Source organism: Lycorma delicatula, chromosome 4 (assembly GCF_047948215.1).
Source record: "Lycorma delicatula isolate Av1 chromosome 4, ASM4794821v1, whole genome shotgun sequence".
NCBI classification, from domain to species: domain Eukaryota; kingdom Metazoa; phylum Arthropoda; class Insecta; order Hemiptera; family Fulgoridae; genus Lycorma; species Lycorma delicatula.
In genome coordinates, this window is record NC_134458.1 from 112096768 (window position 1) to 112122999 (window position 26232).

The 26232-nt window shown below is 33.6% G+C and overlaps 1 protein-coding gene and 1 long non-coding RNA gene across 2 annotated transcripts in view; one reads left to right on the forward strand and one right to left on the reverse strand.

The window, feature by feature from the left end:
* The window catches only part of LOC142323757 (uncharacterized), a 77450-nt gene that overhangs the window by 23896 nt on the left and 27322 nt on the right, over positions 1–26232 (reverse strand). Inside the window, exon 2 of the long non-coding RNA XR_012756160.1 lies at positions 15395–15711. This is a non-coding gene — a long non-coding RNA (uncharacterized LOC142323757). The remainder of the gene's footprint in view (positions 1–15394; positions 15712–26232) is intronic.
* LOC142323756 (putative inorganic phosphate cotransporter) overlaps positions 10382–26232 on the forward strand; it is an 80270-nt gene continuing 64419 nt past the window's right edge. Inside the window, exon 1 of the mRNA XM_075363936.1 lies at positions 10382–10832. Coding sequence (XP_075220051.1) covers positions 10778–10832 — 55 coding nt within the window. The 5' untranslated portion in view covers positions 10382–10777. The remainder of the gene's footprint in view (positions 10833–26232) is intronic.

Below are 26232 nucleotides of genomic sequence, written 5' to 3' on the forward strand. Positions count from 1 at the left end.
CAGAGGGCTAAGGATAATAAACTTTATTCTGCCTTATTGAGTCTTATTATGATGTAGTAGCATTGTCAAAAAACTTAGCTGGGTAAACAGTACGAGAAAATTCATTTTATTTCAAATAAATATCACATATTTAGGGCTGATTGCGATTATATAACATTATATATTATATGTGGGTTGCTTCGTACTATAACACAAGTGTGTAAGATGAACAGCTTTAGTTGCACATTGAAATCCACCAGTCAAGATAGGGGAAAATGATTTCTGATCGCTAATTTTCAACTTTTGTTTCTCCGTCTGTTATTGAATTATATTTTAATTCATTCATAAAAACTCTGAATAGATTTCACTCAGAAATTAAAATTTTGGGTGATTTTAATATCCATAATCTATCTTGGAACTGTCAGTCGTTCAGTTCCAAAATAAATTTCTATGAAAAAAGAAAAGCAAAATTCTCTTTAATAAATTCATTAAATATGAATAAATTTAATTAAAATTAAATTAAAATTTTTTGATAATGGTCAGAGAAATTTCTGTGGACTGAAGACTGGATTTAGCAATTGAAAATGTAATCTTGTCAGGGAAAAAAACATGGAAGACTTAATTCGACCTGACAATTTCCATCGACTTTTGTAATAATTTGTATTCAACACTGAGAGGCAAAATGTTTCAAAGTTCAGCCAAAAGCAAGCTGATTACTTAAAACTTCAGTAACTACTGAATGTGATATTGGAGAAATGTTTTTTGTGCAAGAATATTAATATTGCTGTGGTGAGTGTAATTGTTGAGGCTGTAAAGAAAACCAACCTGTTATTAAAGTCTAAACATACAAAATATTATCCTTGTGGTTTAAAAAAAAAAACAAAAACTGGTGGACTGCTTCAAAAGTAAGAAAAATACTCATGGTGCTACAAGTGATCTGAACATGATTATGAAGACTGCTAAAATAGCTTAGACAATTGGCTATATCTCTACCAAAATGTGATTGGCATATACGAGTATATATATAAGCTGTTATGGAAAAGACTTACAATTATAACAAGACAATTTCTGGAAGTGCATCAACAAATATAAAATGTACTACAGTTATGAACCAGTTCCTTCGGCTGTGATACGTACAGAGTATTGAAACCTTTTTGCATCAGTTTATCAGGATGACGTGAAGTAAAACAGATAGAATCATGGCTAAAACTCAGACTTAGATATGAGAAATTTGTTATTTGATAAATACTAAATATGTAACCACTAATGTAAATGGAAGATTGATAATTAGTCTGGACAGTATTCTGGCTTTAATTACGTAATGAATTAGTCAACTCATTGATCCTATCCTCGCTTCAATTTCATTTGGAGCATTTAGTCTGGTGATTATGAAATTATGCACTGGTTCCACTTCCATAACCTGGTCCATCATCTACAAACAATTGTAGATCAGTCTCTTTAATTGGAACCGTTTTTAAAATTCTTAAAAAAATTGTACACTCCTCTGCATGTAAATATGTTGAATACACTATCTTTTCTAATCAGCATGGCTTTTTGAAAGATCAGTCTACAGAGATTAATTTACGTTTTTTTTCCCCTAATAATAGCTAGGACAAATCAAAATCAAATATATGTTTAATCTGATTTTATAAAAAAAAGTACAATTGACAAAATTAGTGTTCTAAAAAAAGCTACCAAACTTTGTTCTAGCGATATGTTTTCAAAAAGCATAGCTTCACACTTAACAGGTATTTTTTATAAGATATGGAGGTGCAACTTCAAGTGAAATTTTCAGAGGGATCAGAGTGCTGCTGTAAATTCAATTTTGGATCCATTTCTTTTTTTTTCTATTTATTGCAAACATTTCAAGTAATCACCTTGAATATAATACACATTTGGAATATGATTAGAGCTTATAATGTGGACGTAATACTTGCACTAAGCCTCAATACTGTACTGTGGCTATATTGATGCTTCACAGAGTAAGAATTTGTATGCTGGCTAAGAAATAAATTTAAAAATCAGATAGTGTTATTTAATAATACGAGGTTTGATTGTTCTTACATCTTCCAATAATTGCATCATGATATGTAGTGGTGAATGATTTAATTTTATTTTATTGAGTACTGATTAGTCGTTAAAGTTAAAAAATGTCAGTTGAGCTTCAAGATGTCAGTTAGAAATTACAACAATTTTACACAATCACGAAAAGCCACATCAATTCTATTTTTAGGACCATAAATGTTGCAATTCAATATCAGGACCTCATTGATATTTAGATATAGTTATAAAAAATAGAAAGAAATTACAAGAGATATTTAATACATATAATCTACTTGCCGTGGGGGGCATACTTTATTTAATTTTTATTATATTTTCATAGTTTTAAGTGTGACATGCTCTTATTAGGTAAGAAAAAAAAGGAATATTTTATGCCACAGGATGTCTTTATCCTAACAAGTTTTTAATATTTTGACTTCTTACAATATATTTTAATATATTCACACAACAGAGACACAAAATACAATGTTTGTCAATACAAAGTTCAGACAAAATATAAAGTTAATTTTCCCAAATATTTCTTGCTGCCTGGACCATTCTGTTTGGTAAGGATGGTGTGGGTTCATGTGGAGATAAAAGAGAATATTACCCACAATACATAAGAAATGAAGACATGAAAACTCAGCAACACAAAATGACATAGGAGGAGGGAAAATTTTAAAAAGATAGTAACAGAAAGGAAGAATTATAAAGAGACAGTAACAGAAAAGAAGAAATAATGGTGGCAAGTTCACTGAGAAAATGTCTCAGAAAATCCTATCCTACTCCAGTTCAATTGTCTGCCCCATTCTCTCTGACACAACAAGATGTTAATTACATGAACTGGGTAAAATTTGTGTGACTTCCCTGAAGCACATAAATTGTAATTGATGTAAGGACCTAGAAAGAGAGGCCAATTTCTGAAGATCTGCAGTACTTCTATTACTCCTAATCCCATACCAAGACAACTTGCAAGATGTTGTTCGCATTTCGGCCGAACCAAATCGACTACCAGAAGTTCTTTAACCCAATCCAGAAGCCTATGGTATTTATCAATCTTGACCTGATGACATTTTTCTAGTTAACCAGCACCAGAAACTACCTGGGCATCAATTATCAAGCCGTCCCTCCCAGACTAGAGGTTGCCCACTGAAGTATAATACAAACACTGTCTCTCAACCTTATAACCCTTGGAACTCAGCACATTGGGCAATGGACAAGACCCCACCAATAGCATCATGGCGCTTGATACGTCCCCTTTATGAATAAGAAAACACTGTTGAATGACATTCGTCGCACTTCGGTAGTAAGGCAACGGACCTGCACCGGATATTAAGTAAAGAAGTCAGTCGCCGAGATGTTCTAATACGGGTCGGAAGGGCATGATTCAAGTGGGAATGAATTGAATAAAGTCTCAACCTGCGGTCGCCGAACACAAAACACGCAATTAAGCGGTGATAGAAAAACCTGTGCTGCTTCCCTCAACTCTCGGCAGTCAACTGACTGGTAAAGCTTGGCCGTCAAAAATGACCGCAATAATCTGACAAGGTCAAAAAGCCGACCTCCACGCGACGCGACAGCACCGTCCACTCAGCCTAGGCGAGAGACCGTCAACGGAGAATCAGCTGCCGCCGACAAAGAGCAGCTAAGCCGTAGAAAATGGTTGCGCATCCAAAGAGGAATCGAGAACTGCAGACAGGAGAAGCCAAAGCTACCACTCCGAGTCGGTGCATGGAAGAATCCAATTGCCATATCCTTTGGAAACAGAAACCATGACCTTACAGAATTGCGGACCTGACGGAGATGACCGCTTGTTACCCTGCCTAAGTCAAGGGAATGAAACAGTCTAGACAGCAAAAAGGAATTCCGCACTAAGAGACGCTGCTGAGGCTTGATTGGGGCCCTGCAGATGCTTTCCTATATCTACCGCAGAGCGAAAGATGTCTGAGCAAGATCAATACATCTAAATTAATCATTTTAATTGGGTAGAGGATTGAGTTGCGGAATAATACCCCCCTAACAAACGAAAACAAGAGCCGGTGACAACCTTGATCATACGGTGTTTTGCAGTAGCCCTAATGGGCAGCATACTGCATTTAGTTGCGTTGAAATTCAAGCCGTATTTCACAACAGCAGCCTCGACTGTGTCGAGTGCCAAATGCACGCCTTTTCCAGTGGTGGAAACCAACAGGATGTCATCTGCAAAGTCTAAAGAATTAATATGGTGCCAGCGTAGGTCGAAGCCTATTTCTTCGGGACCGTCTTGTGGACAACATCCATGACTAATGAAAAGAGCAGGGACGACAGGGATCACTCTCACGCACACCCTGAGTAACAAAAACGAGACCAGATGGAACTCAGTTCCAGTTGTACTGGAGCGCCAACAAACTCAGTTCCAGTACAACTGGAACTGAGTTTGGGAATTAGCGTAGACTTGGGCGATGTAGTTAATAAAATCCTTCGGGAAGCCAAGTCTACGTAAAACCTGGATAACTGCCTGATAATAGAATCACTGTGATAGGACACACCCAAAGCAGCGATATTCATGGGTCTATACTTAGTGGGGGCGTTATGGGTGACTGAGGCTAGAATAAATTACTTTCCGCACACCTGTCTTGAAAGCAACTCTGGCTCCCATCAAAGATCTGGATCGCAAAGAGCCTGGTAGCCAAGATCCTATGTAAATGCCACACAACAAAACCAACGAGTCTGACCTTCACCACCTCTTCTAAAGAAACAGGTGCCCACACAGAAGAATAAGTTGGATTGTGCTGTGCTGTCGCATTAGAGACAGGGTAAGATGGAGCGCCAACAAACTCAGTCTAGTATTTATAAACTGCTCGGGGAAGAATGACAGCACGGATCGATGCCGATCCTCCAAAAAGAATGCACCGTCCAGAATAGCCCTCGCCACTCTAAAAGCATTATGCTTAAACTGACGCTGACCCGCAGCATATTCCCACCGACGGATCATTTTGTCAGAGGGGCTGTAGAGAGAAGAAATACGACCTCTTCGCGGCTCGATGGAAGCTACCAAGAGATGGGAAAAGACTCAGTGTACCAGCCCTCCAATGAAGAAAGAACAGGCTTATCCCGATGATATGATTCGGCGACAGCGGCCAATCCTGTGACAATGAAAGATTTACAATGCCGGACATCAGTAAGGCCGCGGACGTGTCCATAGCAAATACATTACCAACAGTACAACCTTTACCACTCACAGGAAGAGAATGGGTAAATCTGATGACAATAAGGGAGAGGTAGTAGAAAGTGTCTCGCTAGAAGAAGCTTGCGGATTCAGATGTAGATAAAGCCGCTGAAGTGGCGGTTACATCAGCGGTCACAGATGAATACATAACTCCGAGTACTCACCGCAGCAGATGAGGACGGGTCAACAACAACACCGAGCTGAGCATCGAAGATGTTCAACCACAGCATTAACTATTGCTTTATACTCAGACTTCTTTTCAACCTCTTTTACGACCTTTAAAGACCGACCACTAGCACGAGACACAAGGTGGAAATTAAGAAATTTAACCCCAAGTAGCGTTGTTGAAGCTCGTCGATGGTCAACAGCAACGAGTTTTCCTTTGTCCACCGCGCCTTAACTTTCACATATGACACATTCCACATATGAGTCCAGGTAGGTATGATAAGGGTGGACACCAAGACCAGAGTTTATTGTAAAAACCCGGTCGCAATTCAAACAACTGTAACCAATTGGCAGTGCAGCTTGAACGGTATTGGGAGGAACAGAGTTTGCAATTTAACTCCCGACAAGATGTAAAGAAACTCTGGGAACAAAAGAAGTAGAAGATTGTCCACCTGGAGGGTCGGCAGGACTTTCTTGATTAAGTATTGGCCTGTGGCTCGAGGTCAAACCCGGCAGGAATTTTTAACTTTTCCTGAATTCCTTGGGCTAATACTAATAAAAGCCATGTGGGCTGACAATCCACACAACCACTAAACCTCCTGTTTTGGACCGAAGCCCAAGGAGCCCTGTGGACAGGATAATCTGCTACGAATTTGCGTCCGAGATATGACTTTGGATCCCCTCCAAAAGCCGAAAATCAACTGACTCACTGCTGTCCGGACAGTGAACCTAGGCAGAAGGTTGACCCGCAGTGAAGAAAATAGGAGGAGCACTGCCAATTCGGCCCGGGATCAAAGATCTGTTCACCGCACGGCCACCATAGCCCATGCCACACACCAGTACCGAACATCAGAGATAAGATTACTGACACTGGTGAGACGCGCACCACAGGCGGCTGTACGCCTGCAGGGAGCCCGGTGGAGGCCACTTTCCTCCGTAGACAGTCGGCAAAATCGTCATGCATCATTGGTCAAAGCCAACAATACCTGAATCACACACTCCAGCACCTATTTCTGAAGAAGGGCACTCTCCTGCTCCACATGCATAGCTAGATTCGTACTGAATTTAGAACTACCGCTAGGCACCAACAGAGTAGGTGATAGAGGAACTTTGCAGTAATTCACGGACTTCATTATCCTGATGTTAAGGGCCGCTACTTCCAGAGATCAGCAACCCTAATTCACAGCATTCATTCTAGTTTCCCGGATGTAAAAGCGACCGAGTACTAACAGCGCCGCAACGAAAAGGCGTTAGTAAGGTGCAAGTGCCGCCATGAGTCGGCACATGCCTCACGAGATCAAAAAAAATCCCCACAAGACACATCCACTGCCGTCAAAACTTTGGAACCACAGCCGAGACCGCAGTCGAAGCAACCACAAACCTCCGAAGGAAGCCTTCCAAAGGTACCATAGCGAAGACTGAGTAGCCTGGGAGCCGTCCCCCTTCCAAGAGGATTATACTTAAGTAATAGTAGTAGAGCAACACGGAGTATAGATTACATCAGATTTTATTTTTTTTTTAAATCAGCAGAACAACAGCACAGCAGAAGTCAATACCACATTAAATGATACAAATTTAAAATATAAATTTAGAAATATTTATAAATATCTCTAAAATTGCAACATAATGCTATTTCGTAACAGTAACTGTTACAAAAAATGTAGTACTATAGAAATATAACCATGAACAGTATAGTTGAATTTTACCTCATATAATATTACTTTTAGTACCGAGTAAACCACCTGTTTAGGTGTTATATGGATAGCCTCACCCGGCAACTAGAACTTTAAATTTTAATTTTTTAATTGTAAGAAAACGTAAGGGAATTATCGATGTACCAATAAGTCCTTATGATATTAATTCCTAAATATAACAATGTAAGTTAAATGTGTAATATATATGCATATTTTTTTTCGACTGATGAAATAATTTACCATAGAAGCTTAAAAATAATCTTGTATTTGCGAATATTGATACGGAATTCGAAACGTATGAAAAATGCCATGCCTGACCGGAATTCGATCTCCAATTGAATGGCCACCACTCCGCCACAGACAGCAGGTAACTGTTTAATAAATCGCATTTAAAACACTCTTGGTTGGATATTAACAATTATAAAACTGAAAGTTAGTTTTAATATATATTTTAATTCATTATCTTACAAACGATACAAAATACAATACAAGAATGCGACTCAAAAAAACTTTGAAGTCATACAAAAAAAATAACACAAAGCAAAAATTACTGTAAACTTACACGATGTTTATCGTAATATCCTATCCTTTTTCTATGAGTAAACAACACACACGTGCGCACACTGATCAAACTGGACTGGACTGGCCAATCCAGTTCAATTAATAATGCGTTTATGTGTATGTTTTTGCACAAAAAGCCCAGGATTTTAAGTGAAACATTACGTAATCATAGAACATTTTTGTTTGGCTTTATTATTTTTATAACAATTCAATTAATGTTGTTATTTTTTTATACGGTTGGAAACGTAAAAATTTAAAATTAAACGAACTAAAAAAGTACTGTTATGATTACTACTAAATAGATGGAATGTAAATGCATTATTTCTCGAAAGAAGTGGTAAATTAATTTACTGATTTACACTATCTGTCTCAGACGTAAGAAACACTAGAGTTGCTTTGTTTATGAGTAACGATATTCACTATATACCCGATCCGTGACATAAACAGAGTAAACGTTTCACTTGCAGAACTGAATATCTCTTGTATTTCGGTAGTCTTGATATGCTGATGTACGGTAGTATGTTAGGCATTTCCTTAATAAGCCTGGTACTGGATGATTATTGTTTAGAAAACGTCTGCCAGTCTTAGGAGTAACTTTTATATCATACCAAGACGCCTACAACCTTTTAGGTCATGGCATTAATACACACTTACGCATATATACAAAAGACAAATTTATACAGTATTTTTGGCGAGGTCTTTAGAAAAAATACTTAATGATATATCTCACCTCACTACTACTCGTACATAAAGAGACGATTTTTTCGTTTGTTCCCAATAACCGCGATAACTATTAAACCAATCATTATGAAATTTTAACTGCAGCTTTCTTGACCTCCAGGAATGTTCATCATAGTTCAAACATCACCTACTTCACTACTATATAAATCACAAATAAAAAATCGTATAAATAAGTAACCTAGAACTTCTTTTGTTAATCCACCGGGTTGGTCTAGTGGTGAACGCGTCTTCCCAAATTAGCTGATTTGGAAGTCGAGAGTTACAGCGTTCAAGTCCTAGTAAAGCCAGTTAGTTTTACACGGATTTGAATACTAGATCATGGATACCGGTGTTCTTTGGTGGTTGGGTTTCAATTAACCACACATCTCAGAATGGTCGAACTGAGATTGTAAAATACTACACTTCATTTACACTCATACATATCATCCTCTAAAGTAATACCTGAACGGTAATTCCCGGAAGCTAAACAGGAAAAGAAAGAAAGAACTTCTTTTGCTAAATTTAACTCGCTGTCTGAACATTGTTTATATCCATCGATTTCTATGTCAATATCAACTTCTTCAGAAGCTTATTATGTGATTTACAAAATGTAATGTCTGTTAAATCTGGCGGTGACCCGCGAGAACCCATCCTCACGCAAGCAAAGTAGCACTTTGTTATATATTGAACTAAGAAGTTCCATCAGGTTAAGCCATACACGTAATCGGCGTACATTCCAGAGCCTTCTCCAAGACCTGAAGAGCAACGTATATGCTCCGCTCAAAATCGAATTCAACCTTTGAGAAATATGTTAGGTCTCAAATCAGCTTTTGATTATCACCCTGAAATTGACTATTTGAATTTGAAAGATATTCAAATAAGTAACACGATTAAAATATGTAACCATTTCAATGCCAAAAAATGGAATGATGAAACTACAGAATTTTCTGTACTGGGGGAAAAATAATTCTAGATCAACTTCAATATTCTTCTGATTTCATTAAAATTTTGATTTTGGGAAAACGTATTTTATTTTATCCAGTAAATGGTGATTAGTGATAACTAAGAGCTCACACATGATTACTAAAAAATTAATTCCAATTTTTGAAGTTCTGTACCATATACCCCAGGCGAAGCCGCGACGGGAGATGTTATTATAACCACACTAACCACACACACACACACACACACACACACACACACACACACACACACACACACACACACACACACACACACACACACACACACACACACACACACACACACACACACACACACACACATGTACATGCACACACACATACACACACACACACACACATGTACATGCACACACACACACACACACACACACACACACACACACACACACACACACACACACACACACACACACACACATGTACATGCACACACATACACACACACACACACACACACACACACACACACACACACACACACACACACACACACACACACACACACACATACACACATACATACATATATATTAGACTGGATACATTTTTTCTTTTAACTTTTTGAGTAAATTACGTAACGTACATGATATATTCTTATTACTTCATTTTGTTGGTGGAATTTTCCAAGAGAGTACCTACCCGGTTGTTCATAAAAAAAACCCTAACTGTCCCTAGATAAGATTCCAATAGATAAAATAGAATTTAGATAGTTTTATTTACGAAGCTATTATCAATTTTAAAAAAAATCATTAACAGTCATATACATATATAAATAGTAATATCAAGTATAAATATTAATATAATTTATACTTGATATGACTATTTATATATATATATATATCTATTTATATAACTTACTGTTTATATAAGAAATTATCATTTAAAAAAAAAAAAAAATCACTATTATTTCTCGATTAATATAAAAGAAAAATAACTTCGATAAAAAGTCGAATAAACATTGATACAGACAAAAATATCAGTTGATACTCCTACACTCTACAGCTAGCAAATCGTATTATTTATCTATAATTTTTGCAACAATCTGAAACCAATCAACTGTATGCTTCAGAGTATAACTTTCTTTCATACTCACTGGAAGATAAATACAAAAGAGAAAACAGATATAAAGGGGAGGGGATAATACTAATGAAGAATTAAAACACGTATTACCTACTTAAGTGGGGGGAAATATCACGTTAACCTTTGAATAAATGTTGTTAGTTAATGCTTGTCCGTTATACTGTATACAGTATTAAACACGTTAACAGTACTATTAGTGCGATCTGTTAAATTAACACGTAAAACGAAGTGACGATTGTGTTAAACACATACAAAATGATGAAGTTAAGGATAACAGTGTTATAATAATTAAATATTATACATATATATTACTTATAATACCGATACATATTTTATTTAAAAATATGTCAACAGTTATTAAGGAGATGTCACAACAACCTGCTCCAGTAATACCTCCAGGTAAGCAGGCATTTAATAGTTTTTACACATAACTTTAGTATTTATGTAAGCGTAGAAAATACTTTAAGAAAAAATAACTAAAAAACGTTTTCCGTACGCAATATAAAAAGCAGACTGATGACAAACTAGAAAAAAAACAACTGATATAATTATAAAATAATTAATATTTTTAAAAACTTTCCATTAAACGACTGATACTATGCGATTTAATAAATAAATAAAAACATATTTGAAGGAAATTTGGCATTATCAACTTTCACTTTCCCGGTGAATGTAGTTAGAATAGCTATACATTAAAGAAGAAAGTATTTTGATCATATCAAAAATGGGTTATCGAGTTATTTTGTTATCTTTACGTTTTAGGGTCCAACCAGTTCATCTAAATAAAAATAAAAAAATACATAAGTTTATACAATGTGTGTCCCATTACTTTTGGGCATATATTTCAGGACAGACCGGCTTTGACAGGATGTAGGCCAAATATTTCTACATAGGAGGCATGTATTACATTTTTTTTTTTCAAAATTCGTTAAGGTGGTGGGAGAAATCGCGAAAAACCAATTTCGATTTTCTTCAGAGGCATTTTAAGGAAAACTTTATTAAAGCAGATTTGGTGGTTACAATGCATGTAAAAAATAATCCCCAAAAAACTCTTAAAATTAAAATGTATGTTTTTTTTTGCTCTTTTACTTATTAAAGAGAAAAACGTTATTAATAGGGAAAGCTTATTAATTTGTAATCAAATTTCTTCTAAAACTACTTATGAACATTTTGAAGAAATTTTCAGTAAGATTATGTAATCATTCTAAAACAATATAGCTTTAAAATAGCGAACGGTGTGTCGTCCTATTTTGAAAAATCTTTAAAAAAATAATAAAATGAGATTTTCAATTTGGTGCCATGAATTTCTTTAATCTATGTTCAAATCGTTTCTGTTGACAAAATTGATAATTACTTTTCTTTCATAATCTCGCTGTAAGATTTAAAAAAGTAAATAAATTTAAGTAGAAGATTTTTTTTAAAGAAAAGATCTTGTAAAAAGTTACAATCTCAATATGCACACTAGACTAGACAAATAATATACATATATATATGAACGATTTGATATTTTTCAACATTTTCTCATAATATATAATTAATATTCAATTATCAATTTATAACAATGCTGTTTAATCTGATATCATTCATACATTCTAAAATGGTTTATTTTCAACCAAAAAAAAAAAACAAATTCAAGAAAAATAATTAGAAAACTTAAGAGATAAAGCAAAACAGACTATTAGACTTTTTACACAGTTTCTGCAAATTTGTTCTAATTTTTATCAAAATGTAGGTTGTTGTCTTTCTATTTCTTTGAAGCTATTTTGAATTCATATTGTTAAGGCGTTTTGTAGGCATTTCCATTTTAAAATAAAAAGTAAAGCGCAAAATAAAATTTCGTAGTAAAAAGAAAAAAGTAATACATATTTAAATTTTTCTTTAACTTTGGACTTTTTCAACTCGACCACAAATAAAAAAACAAAAAAAGCAACAAACAACTAACAATAATTTCATAACCCCTAATTGAAATATTACGTCAAATTATGCGTTACTAGTTTATTTTTAATTTGATGCAAATTCAAAAAAAAAATAATTTAAAGAACTGCTGACGTATCTTTTAGTGCATGTTTTTATTACTTTATGTCGATTTCGTTTTTTAAAGTTTATTCATTAATTTTTTCTTTTTTCTAAAAACTGCAGTTCAAATTTATAAACAGCTTTTAATTTTTACTTTAAGATTCTTTATTACTATAAAAAGAACCTTTTTTATACCTGAGATTGATACATAAATGTTATTTATAGGACATTTTCGTCTAATTAGAGGACGAAATTACCTGAAATTTGGTGAGGTAAAAGGTGCCTTCTTTATTCAACGTCCACTATAACGTTTGTAATTATTTCATCACGGTTACAGATCTTGGAAATATAAAAAAAAGGGAGCGAAATCCCATTTTACAACAAAATCAATTTAATGCGCGCATAATAATGTAAAACAACACATATTTCAATAGCTAACAACAAAAACGTTGTAACAATTTTTTACAAAATAAACAAATAACAGATTTAACTGCACCCTGTTATACCTTTCCCTATAAGTTTGAATCTTTTTGGATGTTCAATAGAAAAGGTTTTTCCGGTAATCGATTTATAATAATACTAGTGACAAAAAAACTGCAACTTTACAAAGTAATACGAGAGTGTAGAAATACTACAGTAAATCGCTTATCACCTCTTTCTCACTGTACTTTCTAGGGCCTAATATAGTTTCTTTATCTCCATAAAAAAACCTAATAAATAAATAAATAGCAGAAATAAACATTTTTTTTTTAAACGTAAAATTTTCCCAGAAATCAAAACTAAACAAGAAACGAAAATACTTGTTCAATATAAAAGACCATCAACTGTCTTAAATAGGATTTTTTCTGTTAAATTTCTCAGAAATTAAACACTTTTAAATTTTCTTAGCACGTTTAAAAATATTAGTGAATATAAATACATTTCAGTAAAATTTTTAGCTCAACTTGAACATCAGTTTGTGATATATTAACATATAAACTGATAAAATTAGCAAATATTGTTAAATGAACAGGTAAACATAAAAAAAAATTAAATTTTATCTAACAGAAATAAACAAGTTTATTTTGTGCCTTTAAAAATAAAATGAATTCATTTATTTCAATTAAACGGTGTAGTATGCTTCACATAGACCGTTTCATTTTATACTCACAAATATGTTTATAATTAATTTGTAACGCTTGTTTATAATTAGTTTGTTTCATGATTTTTCCTGTTTCCCATAAGTAATTAATTTAGTTTATATAAATATTTATCTTCCCGTATTTCAAACAAAAATGAATTAATCATTTAATTAAACATTTAATCATGTGTGTAACCACATTTCCAAGTTTATTCGGTTGAAAAGTTATCGTAATATCAATTATTAAAATAATGATAAAATTAACATAATTTATAGCATTATAAATTAGTAGTTAGTTTATCAAATTCATCTAATGTTTTTGCTAATTTTATGAATTCAAATTTAGATTAAGCTAAAGATTTAATTTACGTTTCTTTACATTCATTAACCGTATTTCACGTGCGCTAATTTTTTAACATGAAAAAAATGTATTAAATTTTTAAATGGAATAACAAAAAAAATATCTACTACAGCAGTCAACTTTAACGGTATGTACATTTTGGTAATGATGCTATGCACAGTTAATGACCGTGAGTACAAGTTAACTGAATCGCTAAGAACACTGATTAGAACATGCGCACTTGTTATTAAACTCTTCAGCCAGTTGCAGTATACGGACTTACGTCCTTTTCTGCTGTGTCTTTCTAGTGAATTGGCAGGTAATAAATAGAAAAATTATTGATATTCATGGTTTACGTGAATTTTTGGACTTTGTTCCGATCCAAAGGAGTTTTCCGTGGCAGAGTCCTGACGGAACGATTTGTTTGTAAGCTTATCTTCCGTGACGTGCTTCATTTCTATCCGGAATGGGCAGAAAGCCTTGAAATTAGGAGCCACCCTCCCGTAAAGGATGGGTGCCGGAGGCTATCTTAGGGCCTCGACCTATGTCGCCCTCTACTCTAACTAGTTTACAGTCGAGTGCGGTCGGTTGGGCTCTTCTAGGATGGTACACGCTAGGCTTAGCCGGTCAGTGATATTGGATAAGCAAGGGGATGGAGATAATGGAAGTGATTTTCTAGAGTGATCTTATCTCTCTTCTCTTCTTTTAACCTTTGAATAACCGCTAGTTGTGAAAAAAACTAAACGGGCGAAATAACAAACTTCTGCAGGGTATCGCAGCGCCTGTCTCTTTTTTCTGTTAACCTTCATATAATCGCCAGTTCTGAAAAGAAATAAGCGGGCGAGAGAACAGGATTCTTCATCCTTCACATTCTTCTTCGTTCTGCTTTAGGAGAAAAGAATGATTTATGAAAAACCATAGTGCAAGCGCATATTTCCGATTTATTATGTGGCGTTATAACTGCGTCATAACTGTGAAATACATGGCATAATGCCGGTATGTGTACTTTTAATAATTAATAATTCAATATCTAATCGCGACACATCTCAACATCTCACTAATAGATTTTCTTAAAAGTCTGCTTGCCAGAAGGGCAGGCTGGCAAGATGTGTTTATTATGCAGGGTGTTATCGGGTACCATGCGTGGGTAAACTAGAATTTTGCAAAATTCGGCCCCCCAGCATTATAAAAATGTTAGTGGCCCTAATGAACAGCCCCATTCAAATAACGGTCAGCGGATTGGGTAAACGTTCGGGTTGGAATGGTCGTAACCCGCTGTGGTACCTAAAAACAGTCAGAAACTGAACAGAAAAAATAATACAGAGGCAAACGAAGAGTTCTGCTCCCTTCTTCCTCCATGATGTGCCCGATGAATCTTCTCCGGATGAGTTTTTGACCTTTGAAACAAAACTAAAGTAAAAGAAAAAATTAATATTTTATAGTTATTTTTGTTTTGTGTTGTAAAAAGTGAGTATACTAAATTACCTAGGAGGCTCGTCCAAGACTGCATGCAGACGCTTCCTGATGTCAGGCTTGGATATTCCCAACTTAGATCTCGTATATGTTGGAATTCTGAAGCAGCCGCTATTTCGTAGAATCTCTTCGATTGTTCTGTTCCGAGCTCGCAGATCGCCTTCATCCTGGCATCACTGCGAAGTGCAGTGTCCCTGATGAACCCTGGGACTCCGATGATTTTCCTCAAGGCAATGTTCTAGACCGCTTCCACCCTTTTCCGGAGTGATGCACTCGTTAGACCTCCCCAGGCGGGAAAGGCCTACACCAGGACGGGCAGAATGTATGACCTGAAAAGTAAAATTTCAATAAAATTTGGCACGGGACTACGTCAGCTCAGTAGGGCTAGAGTGTGGCCCGACACCAATAGCCCTTTCGGTTACATGGAGTACTTGCTTCCAAAAGGTCAACCGGTCATCAAGAGTCACTTCCAGGTACTTAGGTAAGAGGTGAAGGAACCCCATTTACGGGCGCCTAGGCAGTCCCTCGGACTCGCTAACAGGTTCCGCAAGATGGTATTAAGTGCGTATTTGTGCCTGCGCACTACCGACTAAACCTCTACTCCTGGCTAACCACCCCTTCTGGAAACCGCAGATGTGGTATTACTTCAGTAGGGGGTATAACGCCCACACGCACAATCAAATACCACTAACATACGTGAAAACCCATGCAATCAACAACACACCCGAGGAAACAAGCAAAAACCAAAAACATCACACAGATACACATCTATCAGAAAGAAAAACATAGAACAAAATCAAAAGAAACGCACGCAGTAATCGCAAACAAAAATCATACCTACACTCCTCACACAAACTCACACCAGCAATGTACACAAAGTAACACTTACCATTTATAGCCACTATCATTCCGAAGACGCAGCGAGCACGCCATCGGTCTTCTGGGGAGTGCCCGCGGCCTCATCACACCAAGGCGGACTCCAGATGCTCAGGAGCCTCCTAGACGCTCAGCCGCGAGTCTGTCCAGACCGTCACCCTCCGGCGCCTCGTTTCCCGACGGGACTCATTTCATGCTGTTAACTTCTCGTTTACCTTGTTCACATACAACTCTCTTCCATTCAATGGGTCTTCTCATCAATACACTCTGTGTTTCTTCTGGCTGAAACATGGCCTCGACACCAAGGGCGGCCAGCATTATGTACTTAGCCGACCTTTTGTATTCAATAGGATTGATACAGATTTCGAGAGGGTTTGGGTTATTTCAGTTTCCTGTTCGGTGCGAGGATCACGGCTTTTGACTTATCTTCGTTGATCTTGACCTGACCGCGAACTTTAGCACTAGACGACGTATAGAAGAACACATATAATAAGCATAGAGGTCGGCCTACACCCCGCTTCGATAGTACCTATATACAGTGAAAATAGCTTCCGGATACCTCTCTAATCAAAAGTCTTCTATAAACTCCATGTAATCGAAGTAAACTATAGAACATAAGATATGATGCATTTCTGACTGCGCCAGGAACGAAAAATCGGTCTTCTTAGGTATAACTGCGCAAGAGTTTTTTTTTATACTAAATATCCAAGCTTCTTTTGCAAACATTAGAGAAGATATAAATCTATTGATACAGTAAATTTACAAAAAGACAGAATAAACTGACTTGAATTTTGAATGCCTCAAAATGATGTGATATATCGTTCCACGTATATGCTGTCATCTAATTCTTTCGCATACGACACGTGACATAAAATTAAATTAAAACAAAAAAAAAAGATTACTAAAACGCTGTTGCTCAATGACTGTTCAAAACTATCTGGAAGGTACTAAATTTTCGTTACAAAAAAAAAACAATCTGTAAAGCAACTTTTACAAAATAACACAAAGGCATGAAATAAATAAATATTTAATTGTAACAAGTATATAATAAAACATTTTAGGTAGTACTTCATGACAATTATATGAAAAATCTGCCACAGTATTTGTTACAAAGGTCAGTCAAAAATAAACCGGACTATTGTCTTCACGGTTCGCATAAGAACAAGATTGGGCTATAAGGGAGGGATATTATCGGTGGAGATGTGAGTAGGGGAAGGACACTCCAGCCGCCCCGTTGTTCACGTCTCTATGTAGTCAGTCTTGTCGGAGCAAGAGGTCTAATGCCGGATGTATATCGTATTATCGTGAAGATTCCCACGGATAAGTGTGTCTAAAAATCCAAAATGTTGACTAGACTGTGAGCGCAGTTTGGGAATATGACACTGCCATGACCATTTCTACGACTACCTTTAAAGGAGGGCGAGAAGCTGTAGAAAATGTGAACTACAATGTCGTTCAAGGACAAGTGTATCGGTTGATAACATTCAATCGAACCGTGAGTTCATTAAAGACGACTGGCACTTTACAATCGATGGATTTGCTTCGGAAGTGGATATGCATCATGGAATGCCTAATCCGTTACCCCAAAGCACTTTGGGTTCCTCAAAATCTGTGCCAGGCTGTGTAATTGATATAAAATGTGATGAGACATGGGTATCACTACAATCCCGAGTCAAAATCGGCGAGTTAGGAGTGGCGAAGGAGTGGATAATCTTGTTCTGTAAAGGCAAAAACACATCCATTATGAGCTGGAAAAGTCCCCATAAACATCTTTTGGGACTGGGAAGGTGTATTGCTCGTTGATTTTCTCTACAAATGTCGCATTGTGAATTTTAAGTATTTTCAGCTCTTGGACAAAGTGAAAGCCGCCTACAGGAACAAAAGACGCTATCAGTCAATCAGATTTTTTCCTTCACGACAACGCCAGGCCTTACACAGGCACAAGGGATAAACTGGATGAAATTTAATGGCAAACCTTAGCAAATTCCCCGTACGGTCCGACTTTATTCCACCGCGATTTATTTTTATTCGGACCATTGAAGGACATAGATTCCAGAGCAACTACGAAGTAAAATTCGGGATTACATTTGTTTATTTTTCTTCATTCCGGCGACTAAAAACACAGCATTTATTTATTTATTTATTTTTATTATATTACAAAAAATGATTTTTTTTTTGTCACGTGAAAAATGCCTAACTAATTGTTTATGCTAAACTAACAACACTATTTAAAATGTAAATAATTCGTTCTGTAAATTTTAAATACACTAATATAGAATTTCAAAGTGTTAAGTAAAATCTTTACCGAAAAAAAAATTACCCATACAAAAAATTTTACTTTAATTGAAGTTAACAAATAATAATATATTAATTAATGATGAATTAGTAAATGAAAAAAGCATAAATTAATTTTTTAAATATTTCAAATTTAAACCAGTTGATCAATTGGGAATCAAGAAATTACGAAAATCATATCAGAAAAAAATTACATTTAATTATATGCGATTTTAACACAAATTTTATCTAAACAAAAAGAAATGATGAGATAAATATTTTAATATTTTTCTAATAATTATTACGAAATGTAAATTAGGTTACAAAATCATAATGCAAATTTATAAAATTACCATATTTCTGATAATTATTGAAACAAGAATGCATGCAAATATTATAGAAACTGTAATAGACAAGGCTCCTTACAGTAATGCATAAATGTGAATGTAATACACATACTATACGTTACGTATAGAATGTGTTATATATAACCGTTTATCAAATAATTTCAAACCAGAACACACACACACACACACACACACACACACACACACACACACACACACACACAATTAAAAATCGCAATCACATTTGCAGTAATAGTAAATGACAACAATTACAGAATAACAGGGTTACAATTTATCCTTGAGCATAAAATATCAATTGATCTGCACGAGTTCATTTGATAGCATTTACGAATGAAAAAAATATTGCAATCACAAACTTAAAATAAAATAAAAAAGGCTTAACGGTTAAAATTATTTCACCGTAACTACAGCGTTCCAAACGATTTATAACAAATATGAAAAATGCAGATTTAATTAGAGTTAGTCTCTATTTAAAAGTTTAAAAAAAAACCGTGGAGAAAATGTTAAAATACTAAATAACAAACACCAAGTTGAAATATTTCATAAATATTACATATAAATAAAACCTTATGTTCAACAAAGAAAATAAAACGACCTATAGAATTTTGTATCGTGTTTTTGAACTACGTTTGTATGTATCTATCTCATATAATAAAGGAAAAAATCACTGGACCGATTTCAGCATCAGGTGATAGCTTCAGAATTAAAATAGGCTAAATAGGTTAATGCTAAAATGACTTACGACGATTCACCTAAAGAAAAAATGTAAAGCCTGTCAGAGAACGAATTATCGAAAAACCATCAACATTTAAACAATAATACGAGGGGCGGCTAAAACCTAATGCACACTGGAACGTAACGTGAGAACAAAATTTGCATAAAACGACAGGTGCTGCCATCTTGTAGTCCTATCCCCGTACAACTAGCATTTAAAAATCATTTACCCTTACCCTCTCTTTTCTGTTAGTTGTCATTGTTATCGAATCTAGTACACCTGCTGGGTCAACACGTCTAAAAGATGTGAACAGCTTTTAAAACGAAGTTAATGACTGACTTCCTTATCAATATTATGACGGAGGCAAGGGCGTGGTACATCATTACGACCCTGAAGAAAAATGGTAGGGAATGGTATACCGGCATTATAAGGTTCGCTACAATTAAAGAAATTCAAAACAACTTTCTAAAAAATAAAATTCTTTGACAGTTGTCTGGGATTCCTAACATTTATACGAGTACGTTACTGACTACCAGGAAGCCGGGTAATTGTAAATTTTATGCGATACATAAAGACGTTAAGACACCTTGGCAGATATGTAACAGTATTTATGTCTTGCTTGACAATCAATGGAGCCGATAACTCTGCAACACTATAATACTCATCCACACGCACCGCGTCCAACCGTCCAGGCTCTTATGAGGTTGATATTTTTACCTATTCCTCAACCTCCATACGCACCAGATTTGGCACCCTGCGATTTCACTTCTTTCTACAATTAAAGAAAAATATTATAGATATTCATTTCACAACGGATGATGAACTTAAGATTCACTGAAGTCATGGATCAAGTAAAGAATCGCTAGCGTTCTTCATTGACGGAATGAGAAAATCGGTTCATCTTTAAAAGAAATATGTAACTGTAAATGTTGAGAAGTGGAAAACTAAATGTAAGTTTTTGTAGCAAATAGAATGTACTTTTACACCATTTTTGTTTCATCTCCAAGTTATAAGAGATTGTACATTACATTTCAGCCACCCCACGTATATAATAAATTCAGTCTTTATCTTCCCTACCCAGTTGAAATTATATATATAACTGCGTTGTTTCAAAAATATAAATATAATGTGGACACCACATGACTTCATTGTACGAATATTAAATTACATATACACATTTAAAAAAAATGAAAAGTACTCGTACATAAAATTTTATTTCATTAATAACTAATTGAATTCTAATTTATCGTAAAAGGTTTTTACAATCAGAGGTTAATAATTATTAATAAATCAAACATGAACTTTATTTATACAATTAATATTATTACAATTGGTGTAGATTAACTGTAAGTAATTAACTTTTAACATTATTCTGCGTATATGTTAATGATGACTTAAATAGGACGATAAGTGCATCGAAAGAGTACTGCAATAAATCTTTACTCGACGAGAGAAGAAGATCAAGGAAAGAATAAAAAGATTAAGAGAGGATGACGAATACAAAGAGAGAGAAAATTTGAAAACTATAGAACCTGTACACAAATTAAGATCAGAAGAATTATATCAAATCAAAAAATCAAAGAGCGATTAAATGATTGGCAACAAAAAACAAATAAACGAAATTATCAACTCCTACTTACGGAGAATATTGTCCGACAATAGCAGAGGAATAATGAACTAAAAGTTATTACTTTTTGCAATTTATTAAAGATTGGGCATGTATGCCTCAGTGTACATGTTGTTCTTGTGAGGGTCTATTTTTCAGTCACTCTGTAGTTAACTTTAATGTAGATAAAATTAAACAGAAATTCCAGAATAATTAAATAAAATTAAACTAGAAATCCAAAAATAATACGATTTTAAATTATAATTTCCAGTTACTAATAAATAACCAGATGTTTCATCAACTCTATTACAAATACACATATGTAATAATGCCTATTAAATTACATATACACATTTTTAAAAGTGCATAAAATTTTATTTTAGTAATAACTTCTGATTTTTTCTCATATTCTTTTTTTTATTGTTATTATTGAATAAAAGAAAGAAAAAAGGGAACATTACTTTATCGCTTTGCAGTGTGTAACCGTGATTAATGTAAAGCATTTATATTACTGTACAAGAATGCCGCTTTCTATCGAAATAACATCGTTTAATATATAGCCAATCCCTAACGTAAAAAGAGTGAAGGTATCAATTGTAGGGTTTAATACCGCTTGTATTTCGGTCGGTTTGGAAACTGTTGTGCTACCGTATATTTGGCATAACGAAGTCAACGCGGAAAATCACTTAAATCCTTACTTTTCCTTATAAGTAAGGTGTGGGAAGCTTTTTTCTTGAGAATGGTTATGCTTTTAAGGAAGGTGGCTTGTAGCACTACAATCATTACACGGTTCTAAATATAAATATATATTAATCTTACAACATTAAATAAATTGTCCATATGCCTGTTTCGATTTTTGTTTAAAACTTAGTAACCAAAAGGTCGATCTGAATGATTTTTGACCACTATTGTTATTGCTTACCTTAACGTAAAGTTTGGTTTATGGTATAAATTTATCTAAATCTCTCTATTACTCAGTGAACTTTAAACAGGGAGTCGTGTCGTATTTTACATGAGAAAAACTGCTCACTAAAAAAGTGCTTTAAGATAACTAAGCGGTTCCCGCGAATTAAGTTTAAAAAAGGATTGGATTATATTTTTGATAGTTTATTTTTAAAAATCGTGTAATGCTGAAATATTATCGATTTAATAAATAGTGATAAAATTAACAATACTAAGGTACAAGGCTGTACTAAAGTACAAACCTTAGTTTCTCAAACCTTTACTTTCTCATACACTCAGTGATTCAAAGATCTGAAAAATGTACATTATTTTTATTTTTTCTCTCTCACTACAATATTGCAACAAATATAATATATATATATATATATATATATATATATATATATATATATATATATATATATAATTATTATAATATATATATATAATTATTATATATATATATATATATATATATAATTATTAATTAATGTTTTTATGGTTTACTAAGAATGGTGAAAAATTATAAGCAATGAAAATTAAAACAAACATAAATAAAAACAACTTATGTAGAATTTTATTTTATTTTTTTCTAATTTTAAAAGTGTTTTCTTCACATCAACTTGCGAGTAATTTTTTATGATTTGCACAGTGGTATTAATTTTTAGTAAAAAATCTCATAAAAATTAAAGCAAATAAAATTTGTATTATTTTTAAATATGAATTTTTTTTAGAATTTTGATTCACGATTCCCTTCCCGATAATAAAAAAATATCTGGTACACCGAAAAATTACGAATACTTCAGCCTGTATAAATATAAAACGAAAAAAGCAAACCTTAGTACATTCTTTACTTTCTCATATCTTGAGTGATTCAAAGATCTCAAAAATATTTTAATTGTTTCTCTCTCTCACTACAATATTGTATATAAATAATATACATATTTTTTAAAAAAAAATTTCAGTCTATGATTAATTAAGATATCTGAGGAATTTCAAAATAAAAATTCTAACCAACATTTTTTTCTACGTCCTCGTATATTATACCAAAAATTGCGAACAGTAAAAAGTAAAACTTTTTAAAAAGGTAAAATAAAAAGTAACACTTTTTATCATGTGACCTTTAGATTTTACTTTTTTTGAAGAAAAAAAATTGTTTACATAAAGATGAATCCGGAAACTCTTGTTTTTGAGTTACATCTAGCGAAAAGGTTTACCCTGATTTCTTTTAAATGAGAATGTAGTGAAATTCTTGAGATCCAAATTACATTATAGGACAAAGATGGCAGTTCTTTTTAACGTGAAAAATTTAAAAAAGATTGGTCACAGAACTATACAACTCCATCAGTTTCCGAGAAAACGTTTATAATTTCCCCAATCACTGTAGTCGAAAAACTTTTATTTTTAAATTTGATGTAATAATTGACTACTATCGTCATAAAAAATGAAACTGTAATATAATATGTAGAAAATTTAATTCTTAAAAAAATGGAAACAAAAATTTAAGAAATTCGATTTACATTTAACCAGAAAACGAAAAAATGTGGCGGAAAAAATTTTCAACTAAATTAAAAATATTTTTATATAGCAAAGCAAACTGTAGAAAACAGAAAGAGGTGGAATGAATCACAGTACAATAGAAAATCGATCAAGGAAAAAACATTTAAAAAAACAAAATTAAACCACGAATTTCCTGGAAAAATTAAATAACTTATCTTGTACACTATTGTTTTGTAAAAAAAAAAAAAATATGATCGACAATAAAATGAAACAACAATAATTTCGTCGACCTCCTTGGCTGAGTTGGTAGCGTCTCGTCTTTTCAGACAGAGATCTATGGTACAAATCCCGGTCAGCCATAACATCTTTCCTTACGCACAAAATTACCGCCGGGATAATAACCATAATTGTTGATGCTCGTTTTTTCATCAAGAAAAAAAATCTATTGAATATTTCATTTTTTTAATTTACACAGAAGTTTACAGAGAAGCTGCTATGTGGGAATATGGAAATGAAATTTTGTAGCTTATAAAAAATCCCATGTCTAATCGTTATTTGAACCCGGAAACCTTGGATGAAAGGCCGGGACGCTACCATTCCACCACGGAGGATGGCGAAATTAACATTTTATTAATTTATTTATACCCTTTATCTTTTTATAACTTTGGTAAACTAGATTATACATAATTAAATAATTTTAAGACTTAACATTTTGTTTTGCATAGATAGGACTTTTGTATAGACCGCAGTTCGCAGCGGTAAATAAAGGTCGCCGACTAGTTGGCGAAACATAAAAAAAAGCATTCACACAATTCTAAGTTCATAAACGAAATACAGCATACTTTCTATTTAATGAAAAAATATTCCTAACTTTATTCATTGAATTAGAGGCTACATACCAATAGATCAGCTAAATCACCAAGAGCGATATCTGAGCTCGCGAACTTCTTATCATATCATCCGTGTGTCCTCCTGATCTACAATCTTCAAAACGGTTTGTAATTTATTAGACTATAGAAACCTAAGATTACTTCATAAACTCATTACTAGCACACATATGTAAGTTTTATCATTTAAAAATCTAATAAATTTTTATTGTGTCCGTTGCAATAACAATAGCAATTATGTAAGTGAATTCCTAAAAATAATAACAGTGTGTTTTAATATAAAAATTTTTATTTTAAATTTGAAATTAAATCTTACCGATTTATTTCTTTTACATTTAGTAATGAGTTTTATTCAACGACGTATTACTCGCATTGTAACACATAAAACACGCCATAAAAATTATCCAGTGATTCACAACAATACTCAAACATTTTTACAACAAATAATATAATGATAAATCATATCAATTACTCATACATACAATATATACATTTAGAATAACTCAGCTCTGAAATGTAGAAACAATCTACTTTATAACCAACGTACTTTTATCTCCATGATAGACATTCAACGTGCTTGTATACGTACAGTTATCGATACAAAAACTTTATAAATAGGGTTCGTTATCTACCCATCTAGAAAACATGTTTCACGCTGTCCTAAATATCTCCATTATTTTATAATCGATTTTTATGAAATAAACAGTTCTGTAAACGAAAGATTAACCACATCTCAAAATTATTTATTTATAATCAAACTCGAGAAAGCTTTAGTTTAATAATAATGATAATATTTATATTATTACTTAGAATAATAGTAATATCGAAACCTATAAAATTATATCTAGTAATACGAGCCTTTTAAAATGAATTGATGAAAATCACATGTGCAAAGTTCTATATCTTTGTAATTTGGTACCGCGTAAACATAAAGGTTAAGTGATTGAAACGGAAAGATTAAAAAAAAGTTCCTGTATTTAAATTATTTTTTATTTTAACGTGAATATCTGTACAGTTTTCTATTGAGTAAAACATTCCATTTTAATTTCTAAAAGTAAAGCTTAACAGGTGCGATTACACATTCTTGTCTTAATCGAAAATTTTAATCGTAAATTGACTTATTCTAAATCAGCTGATATCGAAATCGAGAGTTCTCAGGTTCGAATCTTGATTAAAGCAGTTGCTTTTAATCGGATGTGAATTCTATATCGTTAAAGTTAATGAAGGTAATTTGAATATTGCTGTATAAGTATTTTATCAACATTCATATTTTTGTAATAAATTCACGTCGTCAAACAAAGGGGCTGCGTCCTTTTTGAAACAGCCGTTACTTTCGCGTAACTTAAAACACTTTCTTTTTTTTTAACCCACTGGGTTGGTCTAGTGGTGAACGCGTCTTCCCAAATCAGCTGATTTGGAAGTCAAGAGTTCCAGCGTTCAAGTCGTAGTAAAGCCAGTTATTTTTACACGGATTTGAATACTAGATCGTGGATACCGTGGATTTACGTCATGATTCATTCGCCCTGCAAATGGATTAAACAATTTAATGTGCCAGAGCATCTTCAAGTACATTTATCTGATATTGACAAATATCCAAAGAACGATGAGGTAGCAACAACAGGCGAATTTACTATAGATGTACCAGGTGTACAAAAAAGAATATTGTGATTTTAATTTGTTAT